The sequence below is a fragment of the Rhododendron vialii genome, chromosome 4a (genome assembly GCF_030253575.1).
Source record: "Rhododendron vialii isolate Sample 1 chromosome 4a, ASM3025357v1".
Classification (NCBI taxonomy): domain Eukaryota; kingdom Viridiplantae; phylum Streptophyta; class Magnoliopsida; order Ericales; family Ericaceae; genus Rhododendron; species Rhododendron vialii.
The window spans coordinates 8,089,564-8,109,186 of record NC_080560.1 but is presented as its reverse complement, the minus strand read 5'-3'; the positions used below and the strand labels follow the sequence as shown (position 1 = coordinate 8,109,186).

At 42.2% G+C, this 19,623-nt stretch overlaps 1 protein-coding gene and 1 long non-coding RNA gene across 2 annotated transcripts in view; one reads left to right on the top strand and one right to left on the bottom strand.

Annotated features, from left to right (window-relative positions):
* Positions 1-2,854: 2,854 nt before the first annotated feature.
* On the top strand, positions 2,855-5,487 carry LOC131323029 (uncharacterized). Its single transcript, XR_009199057.1, has 2 exons — positions 2,855-2,963; positions 4,849-5,487. It is a non-coding gene; the product is annotated as an uncharacterized LOC131323029 (long non-coding RNA).
* An 881-nt stretch (positions 5,488-6,368) lies between these two features.
* LOC131323026 (lysM domain receptor-like kinase 3) overlaps positions 6,369-19,623 on the bottom strand; it is a 29,144-nt gene continuing 15,889 nt past the window's right edge. Inside the window, exons 2-12 of the mRNA XM_058354643.1 lie at positions 10,208-10,241; positions 10,085-10,089; positions 9,793-9,954; positions 8,968-9,167; positions 8,188-8,277; positions 7,608-7,701; positions 7,373-7,524; positions 7,190-7,281; positions 6,919-7,057; positions 6,740-6,838; positions 6,369-6,644 (exon numbers count right to left, since the gene is read on the bottom strand). Coding sequence (XP_058210626.1) covers positions 6,480-6,644; positions 6,740-6,838; positions 6,919-7,057; positions 7,190-7,281; positions 7,373-7,524; positions 7,608-7,701; positions 8,188-8,277; positions 8,968-9,167; positions 9,793-9,954; positions 10,085-10,089; positions 10,208-10,241 — 1,232 coding nt within the window. The 3' untranslated portion in view covers positions 6,369-6,479. The remainder of the gene's footprint in view (positions 6,645-6,739; positions 6,839-6,918; positions 7,058-7,189; positions 7,282-7,372; positions 7,525-7,607; positions 7,702-8,187; positions 8,278-8,967; positions 9,168-9,792; positions 9,955-10,084; positions 10,090-10,207; positions 10,242-19,623) is intronic.

Here is a 19,623-nt window from a genome sequence, read left to right as displayed (position 1 = left end):
TCCCCGAAGAGGCGAAGATGGTTCACCATGAAAATACGTGAATATTTGAATTCAAAAAAATAAAGTATTTCTGTGAGAAATTTTTTAATTTTTTTTGACACCAAATAAAAATATCTCAATTAATTTTTTAAGTTGGTGTCAAAAAATTTTAAAAATTACTTATGAAGGTAGTTTATCTCTTAATTCAAAAATTACACGTCTTCCTGTAATTTGATGATCATATTTTCAAGACGGGGGAGAATTTTAAAGATAAAAAATATTTATTGATCTAATCTTTTGAAGGATAGGAAGAGACGAGAGTCATAGAAGGGTACTGCTTTCCTTATGGCAGGAAACACACATATTCTCCATTAATTGTTTGAAGAAGTTAATTGTGAGGTGCAACGATTCTCAATTCCGATTCAAGGTGCTTTTTTGTTTTTTTTTAATTTCTCAAAGAAGCGGATAAAATTTTTGATTTTAAACATAAGAATATAAATAAACCTAATTATTCAAGTTAGGAATAAGGTTACTGAGTGGAGAGAGATAAAGAGATAAATGATATTAATGATTAGATATATGGGTAATAAATAGAGAGAGAAATAATAATAATAATTAAAAATATAGGTAATGAGTGGATTTGGGTTTGAATTTTTTTTCCAAACCCACAATCGAACAAGGGCTTAAAGGGTGGTTGGCCTAATGATCCAAAAGGATACAATTTTGTCTTTATTCAATTTTTTTTCTGCTTTGGTTTGGTTTCTTTTATCTAATTTTTTTTTGACTTATTTGTTTGTCTCGAAGATCTCAAAGAGATAAATCTAAAAAGTAAAGCATTAAATTGGTTGATACTACTTCGGGAATGAAAGTAAGGTTCGCCTTGGGTCAGCCGTTGCACTAGCCTAGAGCTAAATCACAGCCCCTGGAACACTTTGGATTCGACTTTGGCTAAACAGAGTGAGATGATTAAGAGGGAAAACGCTAACGCTAGTTTGAATCGAAACATGTTAGGATCATACGGTAGGAATCATATTTGGATTGTATGATCTTCATCCTTTTTTTGGGTAAGTAGTGGAAAAAAAAAAAAACAAGAAGAAGATTGGACCTTTGTTTCATTTAATAGGTTGGTTGATTTACTGATCCAGAACCAAAAAAAAACCATTATCTTTTAAGAAGACAATTTCAAATTCAAATATTATGAGCTTATTGAAATCTAAAAATATGCAATATGGATCTTTTTTTGGAAGATCTCGATGAGATCTTTTATATTATGCAAAAAAAAATTGAAAAAATATTATTTATTTACTTTATTTTTGAGTTTGAAAATGTGAAATAAGCTACTTATTTTTTAAGAAGATTTTAGGAACGGGCCTTAAATAGAAAATGAGATCGGAGGAAGGCCAGAACTGAGAATTGCCGCCATTGCTGCCGTACCGTTAACAATTAATTGGTGGTCTCTTTGACTTTGACTCGATCCAACTAGAGAGAGGGGTTGTGGCTGACTAATTAATTATTGAGTGCTCAAGAAAAAGATACTAGTATTTATTGAAGGAGAATGAAGGATTCGCGTTAGTCGAAGAAGTAGTTAAGGCCTTATTAAAATAATTATTTACTAGAAATTATTTATTTTTAGTTCAGTGATGAAAAATTACTAGTAAATCTTTATAGTCAAGTTTCGCTAACGAATTCTCTATTGATAGTAAAACTAATCAATTTTTCTAGTGACATTGTTGATTTTAAGAAGAATTTTAACATTATTTAATTGAAAATCTTCTTTTTGCATAAATAACGGTTACAAAAATGGATGAACGGAGCTTTCTTGGGGCCTTGCTTGAGAATAAGAAAGAGGAAAGTCATGAAAATAACAGGTTTGATCCAAGTATTATTGCTTTGAAATTTTTTCCCTATTTTAGGCCTAGTTTCTTGAATTGAGTCCTTTCCAACGAAAATTGTTATTTTCATATAAAAAAGGTGATCAAAAACAAAAAATATACTCCATGCCTTGCTTGCCTAAAGGCAAAGCCGGGCTTGGGAATAGGAAGCGCCAAGGATGATTGCTTGCTACGCAGCCGCAAGTGAACCTTGGGACGAGGTTATATATCTCAAGAAGAAAAGAAAGCATTGTTATAACGATCGGAAGAAATTAGGGAGAGGCAAAGACCAAAGAAAGAGCAAAGGAATTTAAACTCACCTAGCAAGTATGTAGATTTTTTTGTCTAATCATTTTTTAAGACGTCCTAAGGAGAAGTTTATGCCACCTGAGTTCATGGACATCCCATTGAAACCCAGGTCAAGTGACACTCGAAGGCCTATAAACATCACACAATTATGTGAGATTCATACATTTACTTTTGCATCCTGTTGTTGGGTTTGTGAAGCCTGATTCGGTTTGGGTTGAGCTTTGCTAAGTGTTAGGGGTTTGTACACTTGCGGTGGTCCGTGGAGAGTATTACGTAATTGGTGATGTGAATTCTGAGTTATAAATACCTACTATACGCAGCAGCCGATGTAACTTTTTTTTTTTTTGTCTAATACAAAGTGAAAATTTGTGTGAGCCGTGGATGTACTTCATATATAATCAATTTGAGGAACCAGAAAAACTTCTCTGTGTCTTGCTTTCTTGATTATCTTTGCAAGTTTTCTGTTTTTTGGTTTGGCCGAAATCCCAACAGGTAAGGTGTGAGACCCACTCTTTTTTCTAAAAAAAGAAAAGAAAATAAGTGGTCTTATTAAAGGTGAGTTTTATCTAGTTATTGTTTTATGAGGGCCTTTAATGTGATTTCCTAGTACTATTGGGTTCAAGTTGTAAAAAAAAAGGCATGTACACGTGGAAAGCTATTGTTCTGCATGTGTGTGATACATATCTAATGGAAAAAAAAAAAAAACGTTCGAGAGAGAAAAAAAAAGAAAGAGGCGGGGAGAGAAAGAGAACGGGGAAGAGAGGAAGAGCGAATTAGCGGTAACAGAAGTTCTAGTCTCAATAGGTAACTTTTAGCTTCTTTTGCATATTGATTATTTAACATATTTTGTAATTGAATTGAGTTATTTTGAGATTTTGAGAATCAATTGGGTTCTAGGTATCCCTAACTTGGGCTATTCTTAGGCCATCCACAGTGGCATAATCAAAAGCAAATTATTTTTAAAGTTAACAATATTGGGGTAAAATATGGCTCACAATGGTATAATCAAACTTAACAACATTCTTAGAAATAATCAAATTTTGGGCTTTGGATAACCAAAACTAGCAACCTTTTTCAATAATCAAAATTTGTGAATCTCACACCACATAAGTTAACTGGTTCTAAAATTTATATACACACGTGTTTCAAATGGTATTTTCTTCACCTGCTCTGTATCTCATTTTCTTCAGCCACAAACTCTTTCTTTTTCTTTCCCTCCAAAAGTGAAGCTCATATCTTTCAATCATTTACAATTCAACTCATTGTCGCCGATTAAGGTATTTCACTTTTTTTTTCCGTTTTTATTTTATTCTTTTTCGTTCCTCTCCTTGTGGTTGAGTATATGAAGAACCTTGCATTCATTTACAAATTCAAGAACACATCTGTTTTTTTTTTTTTTTTGAGTACATGATTTTTTTTCCAAATTCATAATATGAGGGAAGGAAGTCACCAATTTTTTCTCCAAAATTAAGGGAGAAAATCGATATATTTTTGCTAAAAAAAAAACGTAATGAAGGAAAGTGATCAATGGTGGAAAACATTTGTCGCCGCATTAAGGTATTTCACTTTTTTTTTTTCCGTTTTTATTTTATTCTTTTTTCGTTCTTCTTCCTGTGGTTGAGTGCATAAATAACCTTACATTTTTTTACAAATTCAAGAACACTTTTTTTTTTTTTGAGTACATGATTTTTTTTCCAAATTCATAATATTAGGGAAAGAAGTCACCAATTTTTTTCCCAAATTAAAGGAGAAAATCGATATATTTTTGCCAAAAAAAAGTGTAATGGAGGGAAGTGATCAATGGTGGAAAACACAAGGGGAGAGAGAGTGAAATTGTAGTGTATCCCTTATTTTAGTTATGGACTAGAAGTGACCATTGTGGACCTCAACATTGTTAAGCTTAGCAACCTCTTAAATGGATAATCAAAAACTGATGTGTCAACTTTTGGTTATCCATTTTTGATTATGCCACTGTGGATGGCCTTAGTTTTCTTTCTCTGCTCGAATTGGCAGATGTGATTGCAAGTTTTCTTAGTCTCACTTTTTATTGACTATGAATGATTTGATTTTGGGGTTATGAAAGGATGAATTTTGATTAATTTGGTTAACGAGGAGAATTAGGGGAAAAGAGACAGAAACGAATTGGACAGTGTTATTGTCGTGGTTTGCTGTTGCTGCTAGTGGATGTCAATGGCTACTTTGGAAAAATTATCCTATGTGAAAGGGTTGTTAATTTATCCTGCACATAATTTGTTAGCATCTCTAATGGGAACTAGTAATGCAATTACCTTTACTTATGTTTCTAGACATGTCAAAACCTGATCTTGAGGTTAGTCTGAACTGATTTTTATTGCAAGAAACTGGTCGTTGTTGTTGGATATGAGCTGTGTAACTGCTGAATTTTCCTTGTAATATGCTAGGCTTTGAACCGGAATGCTAAAAATAAATGCTCAAGTGCTAAAATAGCTTATAAGAGTTGGAATATGATGCTAACTGTTGAATATTTGTATCTGTAACTTATAATAGGTTAAATTTTCTTAATATTTGGAGTTGGGAACTGCAGTATACCTTATTGGGAGTTTCCCAATTGTGACTGAGGAAAGGAGTGTTCCATTTGAGTAATTGATTGTGTTTTCCTTATGGTTTCAACTCCATATTCACATGTGTGGATTTATGTGCTGTATGTCAGGTTCGGAAGCGGCAACGAGCAACGTTACTCCACGTAGGGAGTGAGCTCGTGTTAGTACTTTTGGCTAGACCTCAAGGTGGGTGTTCTTATTTTTAATAGCGGAAGATGAGACACAGTGTAGAGTTATTTTTCGTATTGAAATGGTTAATATTTGGCTTGAGCTCCTAAGCGAGAATATGGTCGAAGCCTTAGTGGCGTTATAATATGGCCTTAGTGGCGTTATTGAATATTGCCTTAGTGGCGTGGATAAATATTGCCTTAGTGGCGTGACGACTCTTGCCTTAGTGGCGTAAAGAGTATTGCCTTAGTGGCGTAAATATGGAAATTGCCTTAGTGGCGTCATGAGTATTAAGTAATGGAATGTTATTGTGAGGCTGAATATTCTTGTTTTAAAATTGTTTGGATAAGTACATTCACTGAGCAAGTTGATAGTTCACACCCCTACAGTGTTTTCTTTTCAGAGGTGTGACGGCACGCGGGTCCACTGCAGAGTCTAGATAGGAGTTGTGTATATAATAGTCTAGCTTTTTGACTCTTTTGATTATGTGCCCATTTTTGGAGCTTGTATATGTTGTAAGTACATGTGGCACGTCTTGTATGACAGTTATTTCCGTATATATGCAAGTTAAGTTTTTTTTTTTATGAGTTGGACACTTGGCTGGTGTTTTTATTTACTGTTTGAGCAGGGCTAAGGTGTGGGTCCATCCCATTTAGAAAATAATTTAGAGTGGTGTTTTCCGGGATGGGGTGTGACATAAGGTATTATTGTTCCTTAATAACGCAAGCTAACATTACTATACTACGCACACCTAGAATTAGATATCCCAATCTGAGCCTTTCCATATCCAATCCATCATTTTTTTTTCCATTAGTACCCCTACCAATAGAAGCAAATGATCCAAGGAGAGGAACCGAAAGGTTTGCTTTCCTTTGTCGTAGGTGTTAGGTTCGAAGCATTTTAGGCGACACCAATTCTTACGGGACATGGACTTTGTTATGGCTTTAATCGAGTCACTTCTAAATTTTTAATGGACAGTGGGATTAGTCCTAGGAATTAATGAATCGACGTGTGCGAAGCTAGCTGGGACGTCTAGTTATTCAAGAAACAATAAGTAAATGCTCACCTTTGCCAGGAATGTAAACCATACCACTCCCCGCGCTAAAATCCACACCCGGGTTGTAGCTCTGCAGAAAATCCGTACTAGAGTTCACAGCGGCCGCAATTGACTCCAAGCTATCCCCAACCCAAAGCGGGTAAGTGATGAACAACCCGTACGCCTTCGACACCGACGCATCCCCGCACGAACAATTCACCGTCACGTTCAACACCGCGCTAATCATTACACTTTGTTTTTAAATCAATGAGTGTGGGTTAATAATACTAATAGTTTCTTCTTGAATTTTTTTTTTTTCCTGAAATGGTAATAATAGGTGTAGCTTGTTTGAAAGCAAAACGTTATGGAAATTTTTTTTTTTTTGGGATCATCTTTATGGAAATTTCTTATTGGAAGCAAAACATATACTACATACAAAACTTTTCACATTTACAACTAATTTATGCATCTTTGAAAATTTTCAACAGTTTGATCTGAGTATTACAGCCAATCCAATGGACTTTCTCTTGACAGCCACTACCTCCCTGACATTAGACTGACTAGAGCTTGGTTTTCATAAAAGGAACCAACATCCCAGTCTTCCGTTGAGGACGAAAGAGTCATGAGCGCAACGACAGCAGACCGCATGCTAGGCCGTAGTAGTGGATTCTCGTGTGTGCACGCTTTCGCAAGCTGAGCCAGCTGCAACCAAATAGGACACCGAAGCTTCGTAAGAACTAACCTTACTGCAACGACAACTGAATATGGGTATCAGGAAATGGAAAAAAAAAAATCACCTTGCGAACTGAATCGATGGGGTAGCTATCTCCAAGCCTAGGGTCAACCAGCTTGCTAAGGTCTTCTCTTGGATCAGGCTGATTAAGAACTTCCTCAAACTACGAAGCATTAGAGACAACGGTAATTAGCTCATGAAAACAAATTAGAGAGTATAGCTTGGTACTTCTCCTCAACTTACCAAAGCAACGAGGCCCTTCGATTCAAGCATAGAACCACCTGCCTTGACTATGGCTTCTTTGGCTGAAATTAGTTCATAGAGGACAACCCCAAATGCATATACATCTATTTTAGGAGAAACATCACCATATTGAGCATATCTGCATCGAAGGATGGTAACCATATTGAACAAATCAAATAAATGTCGAAAACCTACTCCTTCCAAAACTTGAAGGAATTAGAAAATGGAGACTTGCATTGCACCAAGTTTTCAAGAAACAAGTTAATCTTACTCTGGTGGCATGTATCCAAATGTACCCACAAGACGTGTGGGCAGTGACGAACCCCCAACTTCAGTCAGCTTTGTTAAACCAAAATCTGCAACCTGCAGAAGAAGCATTTAATACAATGACGATGAATTCCCTTTCACATGGTTGCCAAACGACAACAGCACTGCAAACAAGAATGAGCATCACCTTCGCACGGAAGTTTTTGTCTATCAGTATATTTGCTGTTTTGATGTCCCGATGAATATAGACAGGCACAGTATGCTCATGAATATATTCAAGCCCTCTAGCTGAATCAAGAGCAATTTGCACCCTGGTAGACCAAGGGATGGGATCCCATCCTGAAAAAGACAAACGTAACAATCAGTAGCATTGTTTCAAAGCACTGCCACTGGATGAGGTCTTGCCATGGAGATCTTATCACCTGTCCCATGTAAATGTTGGCTTAAATTGCCATTCTCGATGTATTCATATACTAGAAAAAGAGAGCCCTCCACACAATAGCCAATCAAGCGCACCTGCATTAGATGCCAATATAAGTTACCATGCCTAAAATAGTAAACAGAATCACGTAGGTGTATTCCTGAAAATGATGCATTTCTTTAGAAGATTATTCAGTGAAAGAGAATAAGTAGTCGCTAGATAATCTCACAACAATACCTAGAAGAAAATGAAAACTTCCATTACACTAATGACCTACTGCAATGCCATATGGTTCCATCATAGTGGCCGAAGCTATTGAAATTTCCATGCTGTAATGTCAAATTATAGAGCATTAAAGGTCATTTTTTCAGTTCAGCATACCAGTTTATTGTACTTTTAAGTACATTATTTCCGATCATACAAGCTGAAAGAAGCACATTGCTTTTATGCCATGCTCAGAGATAACGCATTTCATGAAAACATGAACAACTAGCCAGATCGAATTCCCCAGATATGACTGCCAAAATTACGGAGACATAGCATATGCAAAACACATCATCCAAGGGAAATTTGAGCATTACCAGGTTCAGGTGATGAACATGTGTTAAAACCTTCAGTTCAGCAAGGAATTCCCTTGTAGCCATCATATCCATCTTCTTGATTGCAGCTTTCTGCATGGAGTTTTGCCATGAGGGATTAGGAACGATACACATATTTAGCGTCAATATAACCACAACACCAATTAAAAAGCGCTTAGCACCAATTAGTACACAAACATCATTCACTAAAACTACTTGTATAGCACCAACCAGAGTGCAAAATCCATAGTAGACGGGAAAATATTTTAGTAAAGCAGGTTATGAGATTGATCGCTGAAGACAATGAGAGATTGACGTGAATATGTATCAAATGGCAGGCACCGATCCGGCTTTTTCTCTGATGTCTTAAAAAAATGGTTGTAGATGATGGACTATCACAAATTCATTCAAACATAGCACCCTAAACAAATTACTCATCCTCCTCCAAAGCGACTCCAAACCAGATTTCCTAAGCAGGCCAGGTTGAAACATCACTATAATTGTTTGTATGCAAATTGATATTCCAGCTTCCCTAACCAGAGTTGGTCACAAATGCATCCTGTTTTAAATATCCATTCCACTTGCATACATGGAATACAATACAGAAATAAGAACAACATATCACTTTTTACGAGCATATTATCTTAATCATGGGTAATAAGCCAATCAAGAAACAAAGCTACTTATTTGAGTCACGGAAATAGAATGCAGTTTGGAATGTGATATCAGTTTTTTTTTCCCTCTTCTCTGTTTATCACCATGATTAGATTAATAGCTACAAACCTCGCCTCGCAACTCAGCAAAGTAGACAGCTCCAAAGCCACCTTGACCAATCTTATGACCAATACTGAAGTCATTAGTTGCCTTTGCAAGCTCTTCATAGGAGAACTCCACAGATTTGTCCACACTGATGGCTAAGCCACGGGAAGAAGTACTACCAGGAGCCCCAATGGAGTCTGATTTCTCTGAAGTACTTCCCGGAGCTAAAAACACAAGCATGGGGAAAACACATCAGTGTCAGGTTCTTGAGTAATTCATTTTTTGCAACATGAGAAGCTGAGGAACTGTAGAAACTCAATATGAATATGCTTCCGCACATAAAAGAACATTGGATAAGATAACTTTAGTTCAGGAAAATGCCGTAAGAATTTCCTATCAACCAAATATTTTCATGGCCCTACAAATACAGAGTAAAATGTAGCACACTTTGAAAACAAAGGGCACAAGCAACAATAGTGACTTGCAATGTTTATGAAACTTAAGGGTACTCCTTAAAAAATCAGGGTTTGCACCAAATCAAATCATCACAATTTTTTGACAGATTTGAAAAGTAACCTTTTGTTTTCCCTTGTATTGAACACCGAATGTGCCAGGGGTAAATGTAAATGTACTTGTAACCATGGGTGTTACGAATTCTAGAGCACATTGTGACCATTCAGTACATAAAGTTTCCCAGTTAGTCAGATTGGATTCAATCTTCAGCCAAAGCGTAAAACAAGTGAAAGGAGAATTTCTAACCAGATATATTCATGAAGCACCCTTTCCAAACATAAAATGTTTAGTATACTGGAATAAAAGGAACACAGAAAAGAAATAGGGGAGAAATACCCCTACCAGCTTGAAGATGTCGATCTTCATATCTTTTTGAACTCAATAACTTGTCCAGCATTTTCTTCTTTCTGCAGAACCCACAATATATGCAAACAAACACTAGTAGTGCTCCCATCACTACTCCTAAAGATATTCCAGCTATGACTCCACCTGACAATCCTGCTTAAATGAAAGGCAAAACAAGTACTTAAAGTAGCAGAAAAGCTCCAAGTAATCATCCATATATGGTGTAATGTCAGAGTAATTAAGCAAGTCAACATTGAACCGGTAGCAAAGTTGACGGGAAAACCTGTGCTGCAAAAGGGAAAACAATAAGCGGCTGTCAGATGTTAATAATTTATTGAAAGTGTAAGTAATGCAACAAAAAACATGGTTCCAGTTTATAAGAACATCAAAGTTGCAAAAAAATTACCTGGATTTCAGGGGTGGATAATTTCCACTTTTATCTGCAAAAGATTAAGATATCTATACTTAGATAAATGGACACTTGAAGCTTCATACAAAATCGAAGATATGGTGGTGATGCATTGTTGTGAGGTGAAGTAAATAGATGATTGAATCACACAAGGGTCTACATATGATATCATATCAACTCTGGTTTACTATGCTGCACCAACTGGTATAAGTAGAGAGAGATAGAATGAGAAATGAGAGTAATGATTAAAAAGTTAAAAAGAGATCTGAGAATAATAATTGAGTTGAGAAATATTTTTCAAGTAGAAGAGTGAAGTGAACAATGCATTAATAGCGCTGATCAAAAAAAAAAACAAGGCATTAATGGCTGCTTGTTTTGTTGCGGAACATTGTTGAGTTTTTGGACAGTGAAGGGACGTGATAGTGTGTGTTTACTGTAGGAACAAATGAAAATTGTCGCCATTGGAGTCTCAGTGTGTGAAAGAGTTGGTCGTTCTTTTTGACTTCTTATTTTTTACGGAGTATTTTTAATCGGAATTTTCTTTGACTTGACTAAGGGGTGTTTTCACCAAAAATAAAATAAAAAATCATAAAAAAATTTAAAACATTTTACCATTTCATTTCCACTAACAAAAAAATTTCAGAATTTAATCATTTCGTTTCCACTAACAAAAAAATTGTAAACAGAAACTTTTTTTTGCTACTGTAACTCTACTCGCAAATTCATCAATTACTTATTCACCATCTAAAACACCTAATAACTTCTCAACCACAAATAAAAATCTATAAATTTTTCAATACCGAAAACACTACTTCGGTCCAAATATGAAATTAGTAAATCAACAATACAGATTCATTTCAAAGTCATTTTGTACTGTTGATTTATCTTTTTGGGATAATTTTGGAGTATATTTTTTTGGATACTTAGAATTATTGTTAGAGCCAAGGCAAAGTGATTATTCAGTGCACCGAGCAGTTGGTAGTACTAATTTCGAAGGCTGAGGTAAGAATAAAATATTTTTTTTCTTACAATAAGATAACATGGCGGCGTTGTATTCCACAATCGTTAAATGAACTAAACTACTGGAGTTTGAGATCACATTCGTTCAATAAAAGCTCATTCAAGATTGGTTAATTGGTTGCATAAATGAACCAAGCTAAGATATTTTTTGAAGCTTGTTAAGCTTTTGAACCAAGTTCTAAAGGTGATCAAAAAACAGTACCGGTCCCAACATTTGGGTTGCCCTAGCTCAACCTTATATTATGTTGCTGTGGGCACGCGCCCCCCGGAAATTTTATTCGTAAAATTGGGCGCGGCCCTTTTTGCTTGGAAAAAGCGCGGCGAAACGCTTCGATTCAGAGTCGCCACTCGGGTTTTAGCGGTGAAAGCACCCAAGGAACCGAACTCGAAAACGTTTGCCACGTTTGTTTGATTTTTGAAAAAGGCTTGTAGACTGGTCCGTCGTCACCTTCGATATCTGAGGTTCGGGAGCCAGGTTACGAGAGGGGAAGGGTTTTATGGCACCCCTCTCGTCCAATCCGGAGATCGGTCTCTACTCGGGCATTTTGTAAAACATTTGCACTTTTCTCTCATTTGATCATCTTTTTTAGCCAGTTAGGGCGGGGGAGCAGTTAATGGGGATTAAAACGGTAACAAGTTGCAGTTTATGTGACAAAATGCTTATGAATGATTTGATTGCGATGCTAGGTATAGATTGAGAACAAGCACTGAGCATCCCGAGCAAACTGCAGTACGCTGTCACAAGGTGACGTGAGCAGATTCTGCCAGCATGCACTGGTCGAGCCACTGCATGGTGATACAACCTGCGCACGCCACATATAAACTGGCGTACTCCACTTGTTGGATCTCTCAGTCTTTGTTTGCAACCCTCTGGGCTCTGGAAAAGGACCAGCGCACACCCAGGGCAAACCACGCAGTTTAATATAGCAGAATATACACAGTCACAGGCAAAACGAATGGCTTTAGGCCATGAAAGAAAGCAGAACACCCCAAAACAGTGTGGGACAAAAGATAGGCCTAGCTTTCGCTTCAGATGCAAGGGCCAGTCACTGGACCCAGAAGCCTACTGCCGTACGCCAGTATATGACTGCCGTACGCCACTTTGCCTTTGATTCCAGTGTTTGGCTTTGCATCATCTGGGCTCTGGAACATGACCAGAAGGATCCCAGAGGCCTTTACATGACAGAGATGAAAAAGATAGGATATTACCACTAAACTGTTCTAAATATGAAAAGCAGTAAACCGGTTATTAGCATGCTAAGGTGATCGACAGAAAGATAAAACAAAAGGAATGACGATCCATGATCCCCACGCCAGTTGTGCCCATACTTCCATTACTGGCGTACGGCATAGACATACTGGCGTGCGCCATGTTTTATCTGATACGATTGTCACATTTTTGCCATTTCAAGGCCAGGACTAGTATTGTTTACTAGCCTGGGCCCTGCTGGCTCCCCTCAGGGATCGAAAACAGAAAAGAACGTAAAGGTGGTATACCTTTTCGTATGGAGGTTTGGAGGAGATATTGAGCTTATGGGTTGAAGATGGAGGCTGAGAAGATGGCTGTATGTCAGCAGGGTGTATGGAGATGGGTTGTTCTACTTTCTCTTTTAATGGAGGAAGAGAAATAAAGAGCAAGAAGAGAGGTGAAGAAAGCTTTGTGCTTCTTAATGAGGCCAACCCCTTGCAAATGAATGCAAGGGGGGTATTTATAGAGGGGGGAGTGACTGAGATCAGTCTGGTCTAAGGCCCTGTTTGGCTGTTTAAGGTAAGGTTGGAGCCTCCCATGCATTAAATGCATGGGACTTGCCTTGATGGGGGGTGTAGGAGAGAGGGGGAGCGGGCCTGGCCGAAAGCGGTCATCAGGGACACTGTGGCCGACGTCAGGGTGGCACAAAAGTCCCGCCCAAGTGGCTGGATAAAGTTGATTTGACTGGGTTTGACTGGCGTGCGCCACTAGTAACTGGCGTGCGCCAGTACAAGATGGGCCACTGGTCGATGACTGACACGTGGCAGGTGACTGGCGTACGCCTCCAGGACACTGGCGTATGCCAATTAGGTTTTGCTGGGGCTGTTTGGCTCTGGTTTGAAGGGTTTTGAAAGGTGTTTGAGAGAGATTCGGGACGCTCAAAGCTCGACCACACCTTTGTCCTTAAACTGTTTTCGACTAAAATCATCATTGGGGAAATATAAGATCGACAAATAACGTTATCTGGACAGTCCAGAATGGGGTGTCTACAGAAGCCCCCCTTTGACGGCACTTGACGCACCATTGACTGAAGACAAGTAACGTCAAAGGTTTTCTAGACACCCTCTTCAAGGCTATCCGGAACGCAAGAAATTTGAAGAACCTGTTTGACTTGTCGCTGGGGCGGATAGACCGACAGATCATAGAAATGTGGACTCCTCTGGGGAATGACCTTTTTGCAGAAGCATTGATTCCGTTGGGGAAAGCAGATTGTGGGACGGATGGATCGTCGTTGATTTGAAATTGGACGAGGGGATCGTCGTTGATTTGAAATTGGACGGATAGATTGTCGTTGATTTGAAATTGGACGGATAGATCGTCGTTGATTTGAAATTGGACGGATAGATCGTCGTTGATTTGAAATTGGACGAGAGGATCGTCGTTGATTTGAAGTTGGACGGATAGATCGTCGTTGATTTGAAATTGGACGGATAGATCGTCGTTGATTTGAAATTGGACGGATAGATCGTCGTTGATTTGAAATTGGACGAATAGATCGTCGTTGATTTGAAATTGGACGAGAGGATCGTCGTTGATTTGAAATTGGACGGATAGATCGTCGTTGATTTGAAATTGGACGGATAGATCGTCGTTGATTTGAAATTGGACGGATAGATCGTCGTTGATTTGAAATTGGACGGATAGATCGTCGTTGATTTGAAATTGGACGGATAGATCGTCGTTGATTTGAAATTGGACGAGAGGATCGTCGTTGATTTGAAATTGGACGAGAGGATCGTCGTTGATTTGAAATTGGACGGATAGATCGTCGTTGATTTGAAATTGGACGAATAGATCGTCGTTGATTTGAAATTGGACGAGAGGATCGTCGTTGATTTGAAATTGGACGGATAGATCGTCGTTGATTTGAAATTGGACGAGAGGATCGTCGTTGATTTGAAATTGGACGAGTCTCTGCTTGGGGATGGGTCCACGTGAGCCGATATGAAGCTGGGCCTTCCTTTTAGGACGAATCTCAGCATTGGACATGGATTGGGCCTGAGGCCCACAAAGTACTGGCGTATGGTACAAACAACTGGCGTACGCCATAAAGCTCAGAGATCCGAGCCCAGATCCGAGTCCAGACCCGGCCCAACCGTCCCATACGTCGTATGAGATGCCGAACCAGTGCAGAAAACCGCCATTCGTTCCGTTTTGAACTCCGAACTCTCAAAACTCTCTCAAAACCCATCATACCCTCACTCAATCTCTCATCTCATCCATTATTCATTCAGCCCACCTCATCTATGGCAGAATCCGGTGAAGGTGGCGGCAATGGCAGTGCCGGAGAAGGAAGAACCCAAACAAGGGGTGAAATCGAGGCCCCAAGGCCACGAATCGACGATCAAACGACGGTAGGGGCTTCGTCGAGCATTGGTGCAGACGGTACAGGCGGCGAAGACGGCGGTGGTGGCCATGCAGAAGAGGTGGTTGGTGGCGAGGAGGGGCGTACGCCAGGAGGGATGAGGCGTACGCCAGGTTCTGTTGTGATAGTGGGTCCACAGGTCCGGCGATTGGATCCAAGCAGCGGGGTAGAGGGCTTAGTGATCACGGGTCTGGGCTCGGCTGGAGCCGGCGGCAACGGTAGCGGCAGTGGTGATGATGGTGATCGGCCGGAGACGCCGTTGAGAGATCCGGCAAGGGGCAAGGGCCCGGCGGTTGAAGAGGGAGCATCCGGAGAGCTACCCGTGGGAGAGGTGGAGTTCAGGCCTGCAGCAGGGTCCTCGGCGCACGTACCCATCACACGGGGTGACTTCGCCGAGTTTGCGTCCGAGGAAGAACTCGGCCGGTTGCTCCGTGAGAACCCGGGGGTAGTGGCTGCAGTGCTGGCAGCACGAGAGGATAGGGCCCGGCAAGTGGAGAGAGCGCAGGAGGATGAGCGCTTGAGGGAGGAGGCCGAGAGGGCCAGGGCCGATGAGGAAGCCTTTGTGAGCGAGACTGAGATAGCTGAGGAGGCTCAGGGGGAGGTGTGGTCCCTTGAGCGGGCAGTGACGCTCGCAGAGTCCGCCCGGCTGGCACCCCGCCGTCAGTTTGACGCGGCTACATACGCTCCGCCCGAGCCACACCTGTTTATACCGTCCGGGGTCGAGAGCCTCGCGCCTTTGAGGGGGAGTTATGACGCTGAGCTGATACTGAGGGACCCGCAGAGGCACTTGTCAGTGGACTGGGCACAGGTATTCCTTTGAACTTTTTCCTTTGATATGCATGTCTTATCGTTTGAATCCAAAGGTAGTTTTGAACTGTCGTAGCGTAGCTCGTAATGCATGTAGATTGGAACCTCGATTGTAACCCGACTGAGAAAATGGAACCTTGAATAATATGCCTTGACGCAGAAACTCGACTTGAATGGTAGAACAATCGAAGTAGTTGAATCGACTTGCAGGATGTTTCATAACTTTGAGGGAATGGTTAGCGCCAAACTAGAATCGGCCATAAGCGACTTTGATCAATAAGACTATCCTTTGAACTTGAACTCGACTAAGTTGAATGACATGACGGACGCTCGGATGGCGTGCCCAATAGCTTGAATCGACCATATTGATAAACTGAATACTTGTAAAATCGACCGAGAGGTGTGCCTTAAGAGAAATAAAGCCTTTGGAGCCCGAAACTCGACTGAAAGATACCTTTGAATTGATTCGACTGATAGCAGAACTGGATAGGAGAATACAAGTGCCTAGTAGCTTTTGTTCGACCTTTATGATACCTGTTTTCGACTTGTAGAGTTACTCTTTGATATTCTGAATTCGACTAACTGTTTGGAGTGTAATTTATTGATGAAGTTCTTTCTGCTGTCTGTCTGTCTTTGTTGTGCAGAGGGGGGCGGCCAGCACCCGGGGCCACGGAGGTCCGGCGAGTTCGCTTGAGCTGTACAGGAGCTTGCCCGAGCGTGTCAGGGCCTTGGTTGACGCTGCAGGGTTCCGGCCGTTTATCCTCACGTTGACGGCCGTGAAAAGCGATCACGCTCTGCTGACAGCGCTGGCCGAGAGGTGGTGGGAATCCTCAAATACCTTCCACTTACCGATTGGGGAAATGACAGTGACCCCGTCCGACTTCGCAGCGCTCACAGGCTTGAGGGTAGGTGGAGAGCCTATCCCGTTTGACTCAGAGATTTACAGGGATCCGGCGGCTCTGACGTGGTTTCTAGGGCAGGCGCCGGCGGGTGAGGCGGAGACCGTCCATTATGACCAGTTCAAACGGTATTTGCACGGGAGGGAGCCGGAGTCAGAGTTGGAGGCGGAGCAGATGGCGAGGGCCTACCTGTTGTACTTGTTCGGGGCTACCCTGTACCCGAACAAGCGATCCATAGTGCACCTGTCCTACTTACCGGCCCTCCATGACTTAGGCGCAGCTTCGAGGTTTGACTGGGGAGGAGCTGCCCTGGGCACCTGCTATGGCTTTATGGGGGCGTTCTCTCGCGGGAAGAAGGCGACTGCCGGCTACTGGAGGGTGTGGGAGGTAAGAAACAAAGACTACCATTTACTTACCGCTTTTCCCTTTATTGCATTTGTACTTTGATTTGCATATGAACTGACGCCTTGGTTGTCTTTACCATTTGCAGCTATGGGCTTATGAGGTGCTGAAGATGTACCCCCCGGAGAACAAGTGCCCGAACCTGAGGATGCTCCCCCGTGCCATGATTTGGGGTCCTATGTACAGCGGGAAAAAGAAGTCCAGAGGGAGCCTCCTAGCTTTCCGGACCTACCTCGACGAGCTGTCTGGCACTCAGGTATGCAATTATGTCGAATTTGATCATTATGCCTGTAGAATTGCTTTAATGCTGTCGCTGATACCTTACAAACTGTGCCATTGCCTTGCAGGTGGATTGGAACCCTTGGAGCGGCGCTGAGCCTGAGCCTGCGTACTTGGCGGAGAGCAGGGTGGTGACTGCGAGCCGGGTGCTTTTGGAGTCGGCCTTCGGGTGGCGGTGGTACCTGGGTGACCGGGTGACACGGCAGTCACTAGGCGCTCTTGACTTTCAGGTGCCGGGGCCACTTCCTCCTCACGCTTCCCACACGGACAAGTATACCCTGGCTGAGCTGAGGCGCTTCACTGTTCCGACCGGGCTGGCTGCTTTTCTGAGGCCTGAGCGTGACTACGCCGTATACCGGAGGCAGCACCTGGCGAGGCCGCTCGGCGTGCTGGAGCATGTCGCCGTGCAGAGTGAGGCGCTTGAGGCTGGTGAGGAGAGGCGGAGCCGGGAGAGCAGGGCATCCCGCCCGAGAGAGAGGAGCGACTATGCCACAGCGACTGGGCTGCCTCGGCTTTCTTGGACCCTAGCTGTGCGGGACACAGCAGAAGAGGAGGCTATAGTTCGGTTCGAGCCCGCCAGGACAGACCCAGCAGAGATCACAGGGCCGGTAAGACATTCCTTTACCCTTTTGTAGTTCCCGTATTTGTTTTCAGTGTGTACACTTGGCTTGCATTCTGATTCTGTCCCGAAATATGTCACAGGCCCCGATAGAATGGGTACGGGAGGCAGCTCGCCTGATGAAGGCCATGGAGAAGGAGTTCCACAGGATAGCCGGCGGCGCCTCTTTGCAATTGGAGTACCCACCACCAGTTCCAGCTCCCGTTGAGCAGCCTCAGGTATAACTGTTCCTTTTACTTTTGATCGGGATTGCTTTTGACATTTCCTGCATTCAGCATTTCAATATATACAATATGCACAATGTATGTTAACTGAATTGAATGACTATGCAGGGACACGCTAGGGCGGCTCCTAGGAGAAAGAGCGTGCGGCCTCCCCCAGCAAAGAAGGCAGCTTCGAGCTCCTCCCAGCCAGCGGCAAGGGTGGAACAGGGAGTGCAAATCACTCCGGCCAGCGAGGAGCTCCAGTTCCGCTGGGAGCTGAGGAAGAGGCCTGCAGAGAAGAAGCCTGCCGAGGGACCCTCGCAGAAGAAAAGGAGAGAAGAAGAAGAGGCAGAGGAAGAAGAGGAAGAGGGGACGTCCCTCAGCAGCGGCTCTGACTCAGCGAGCGATCCGAGGTTCCGGATAGACCCTAGGGAGGTGGAGGACAGCGAGGATGAGGACGACGAGGAAGACCTTTTTGATGACTGAGGGCTATCACCGAGCCTCAGTCTATTTTGCCGGTACTTGCCACTTTTGGATAGATACTTTGATACTCGATGTTTTGGACGGGGCCTGCGTGCCTCTTGATTTTGCGGGCGAGTGTGCCCTGATACATTTAGCTCTGCCCGGGCCGTTGTGTCGTTTGATACTCGGTACATTTCCACCAGTAGCTTTGACACAGTAGTATATAATAGATGCATTTTCTGTTTTACTGCTTTCCCATTACTTTGGTGAGACTTGGTAAAGGAAAAGAACAAAACATCCGCTAATATCTAACATGCATTGATGAATACTTTGAGTCGACCACAGACACTTGACTACGCACATAATTGACTTAGCTCGAAGAAAAGATGGACAGAAACGTCCTAGGATACCATACGTATCCCAGACACGCGGGGGATACGGGAGTTTTCGGCGCCGGTAGGCCAAACTCTAAGATTCTCCCCGGGGAAGGGAACTGACCCTTTTGAAAGGTGACATAGATGCACGATGACCTGTACGAGCCATCAAAACCGAATAGAAAAGTCCCGGTGCAAGGGGAAATACCAAAAAAAATGCTAAAAATGCCATAAAAACGGGCATAAGACGCCAAAGATGACTCGATATAGTCCCGGACTGAAACCGACACCCCCACACAGTCACATAAGTCCTACGCAACTTGTATGGTATGACAAAACTTGGCAAGAGCCCTGGAAACGAGTTTTGACCATCCGTATCCTTGATTTTGTCTCGACACGGGCCACCGAGGGTCCAAAATCTTCATCGGGCGTGGCTTTTGGAATCCGATGCTTGGCCATAGTCTTAAATGTCATTCGTGACTTGTAGGACCCAACAAATAGCCAAAGCCAGCCCCGGAATTGAAAACGACCACACGGAGGCAGTAGCTGCTCAAGACTGGTTTCTGGTGAAGCCGACTGGCGTACGCCAGAAGTTGAGGGCAGTACGCCAGTAATATGGGGACACGGACACGCCAGTAAATAACTGGCGTACGCTAGGGTCCTGAGTGCCAGATCCACTTGACTGACCAACTGTCCTTTTTTTTTTGGGGGGGGGGCCACTTTGTCTTCACCCC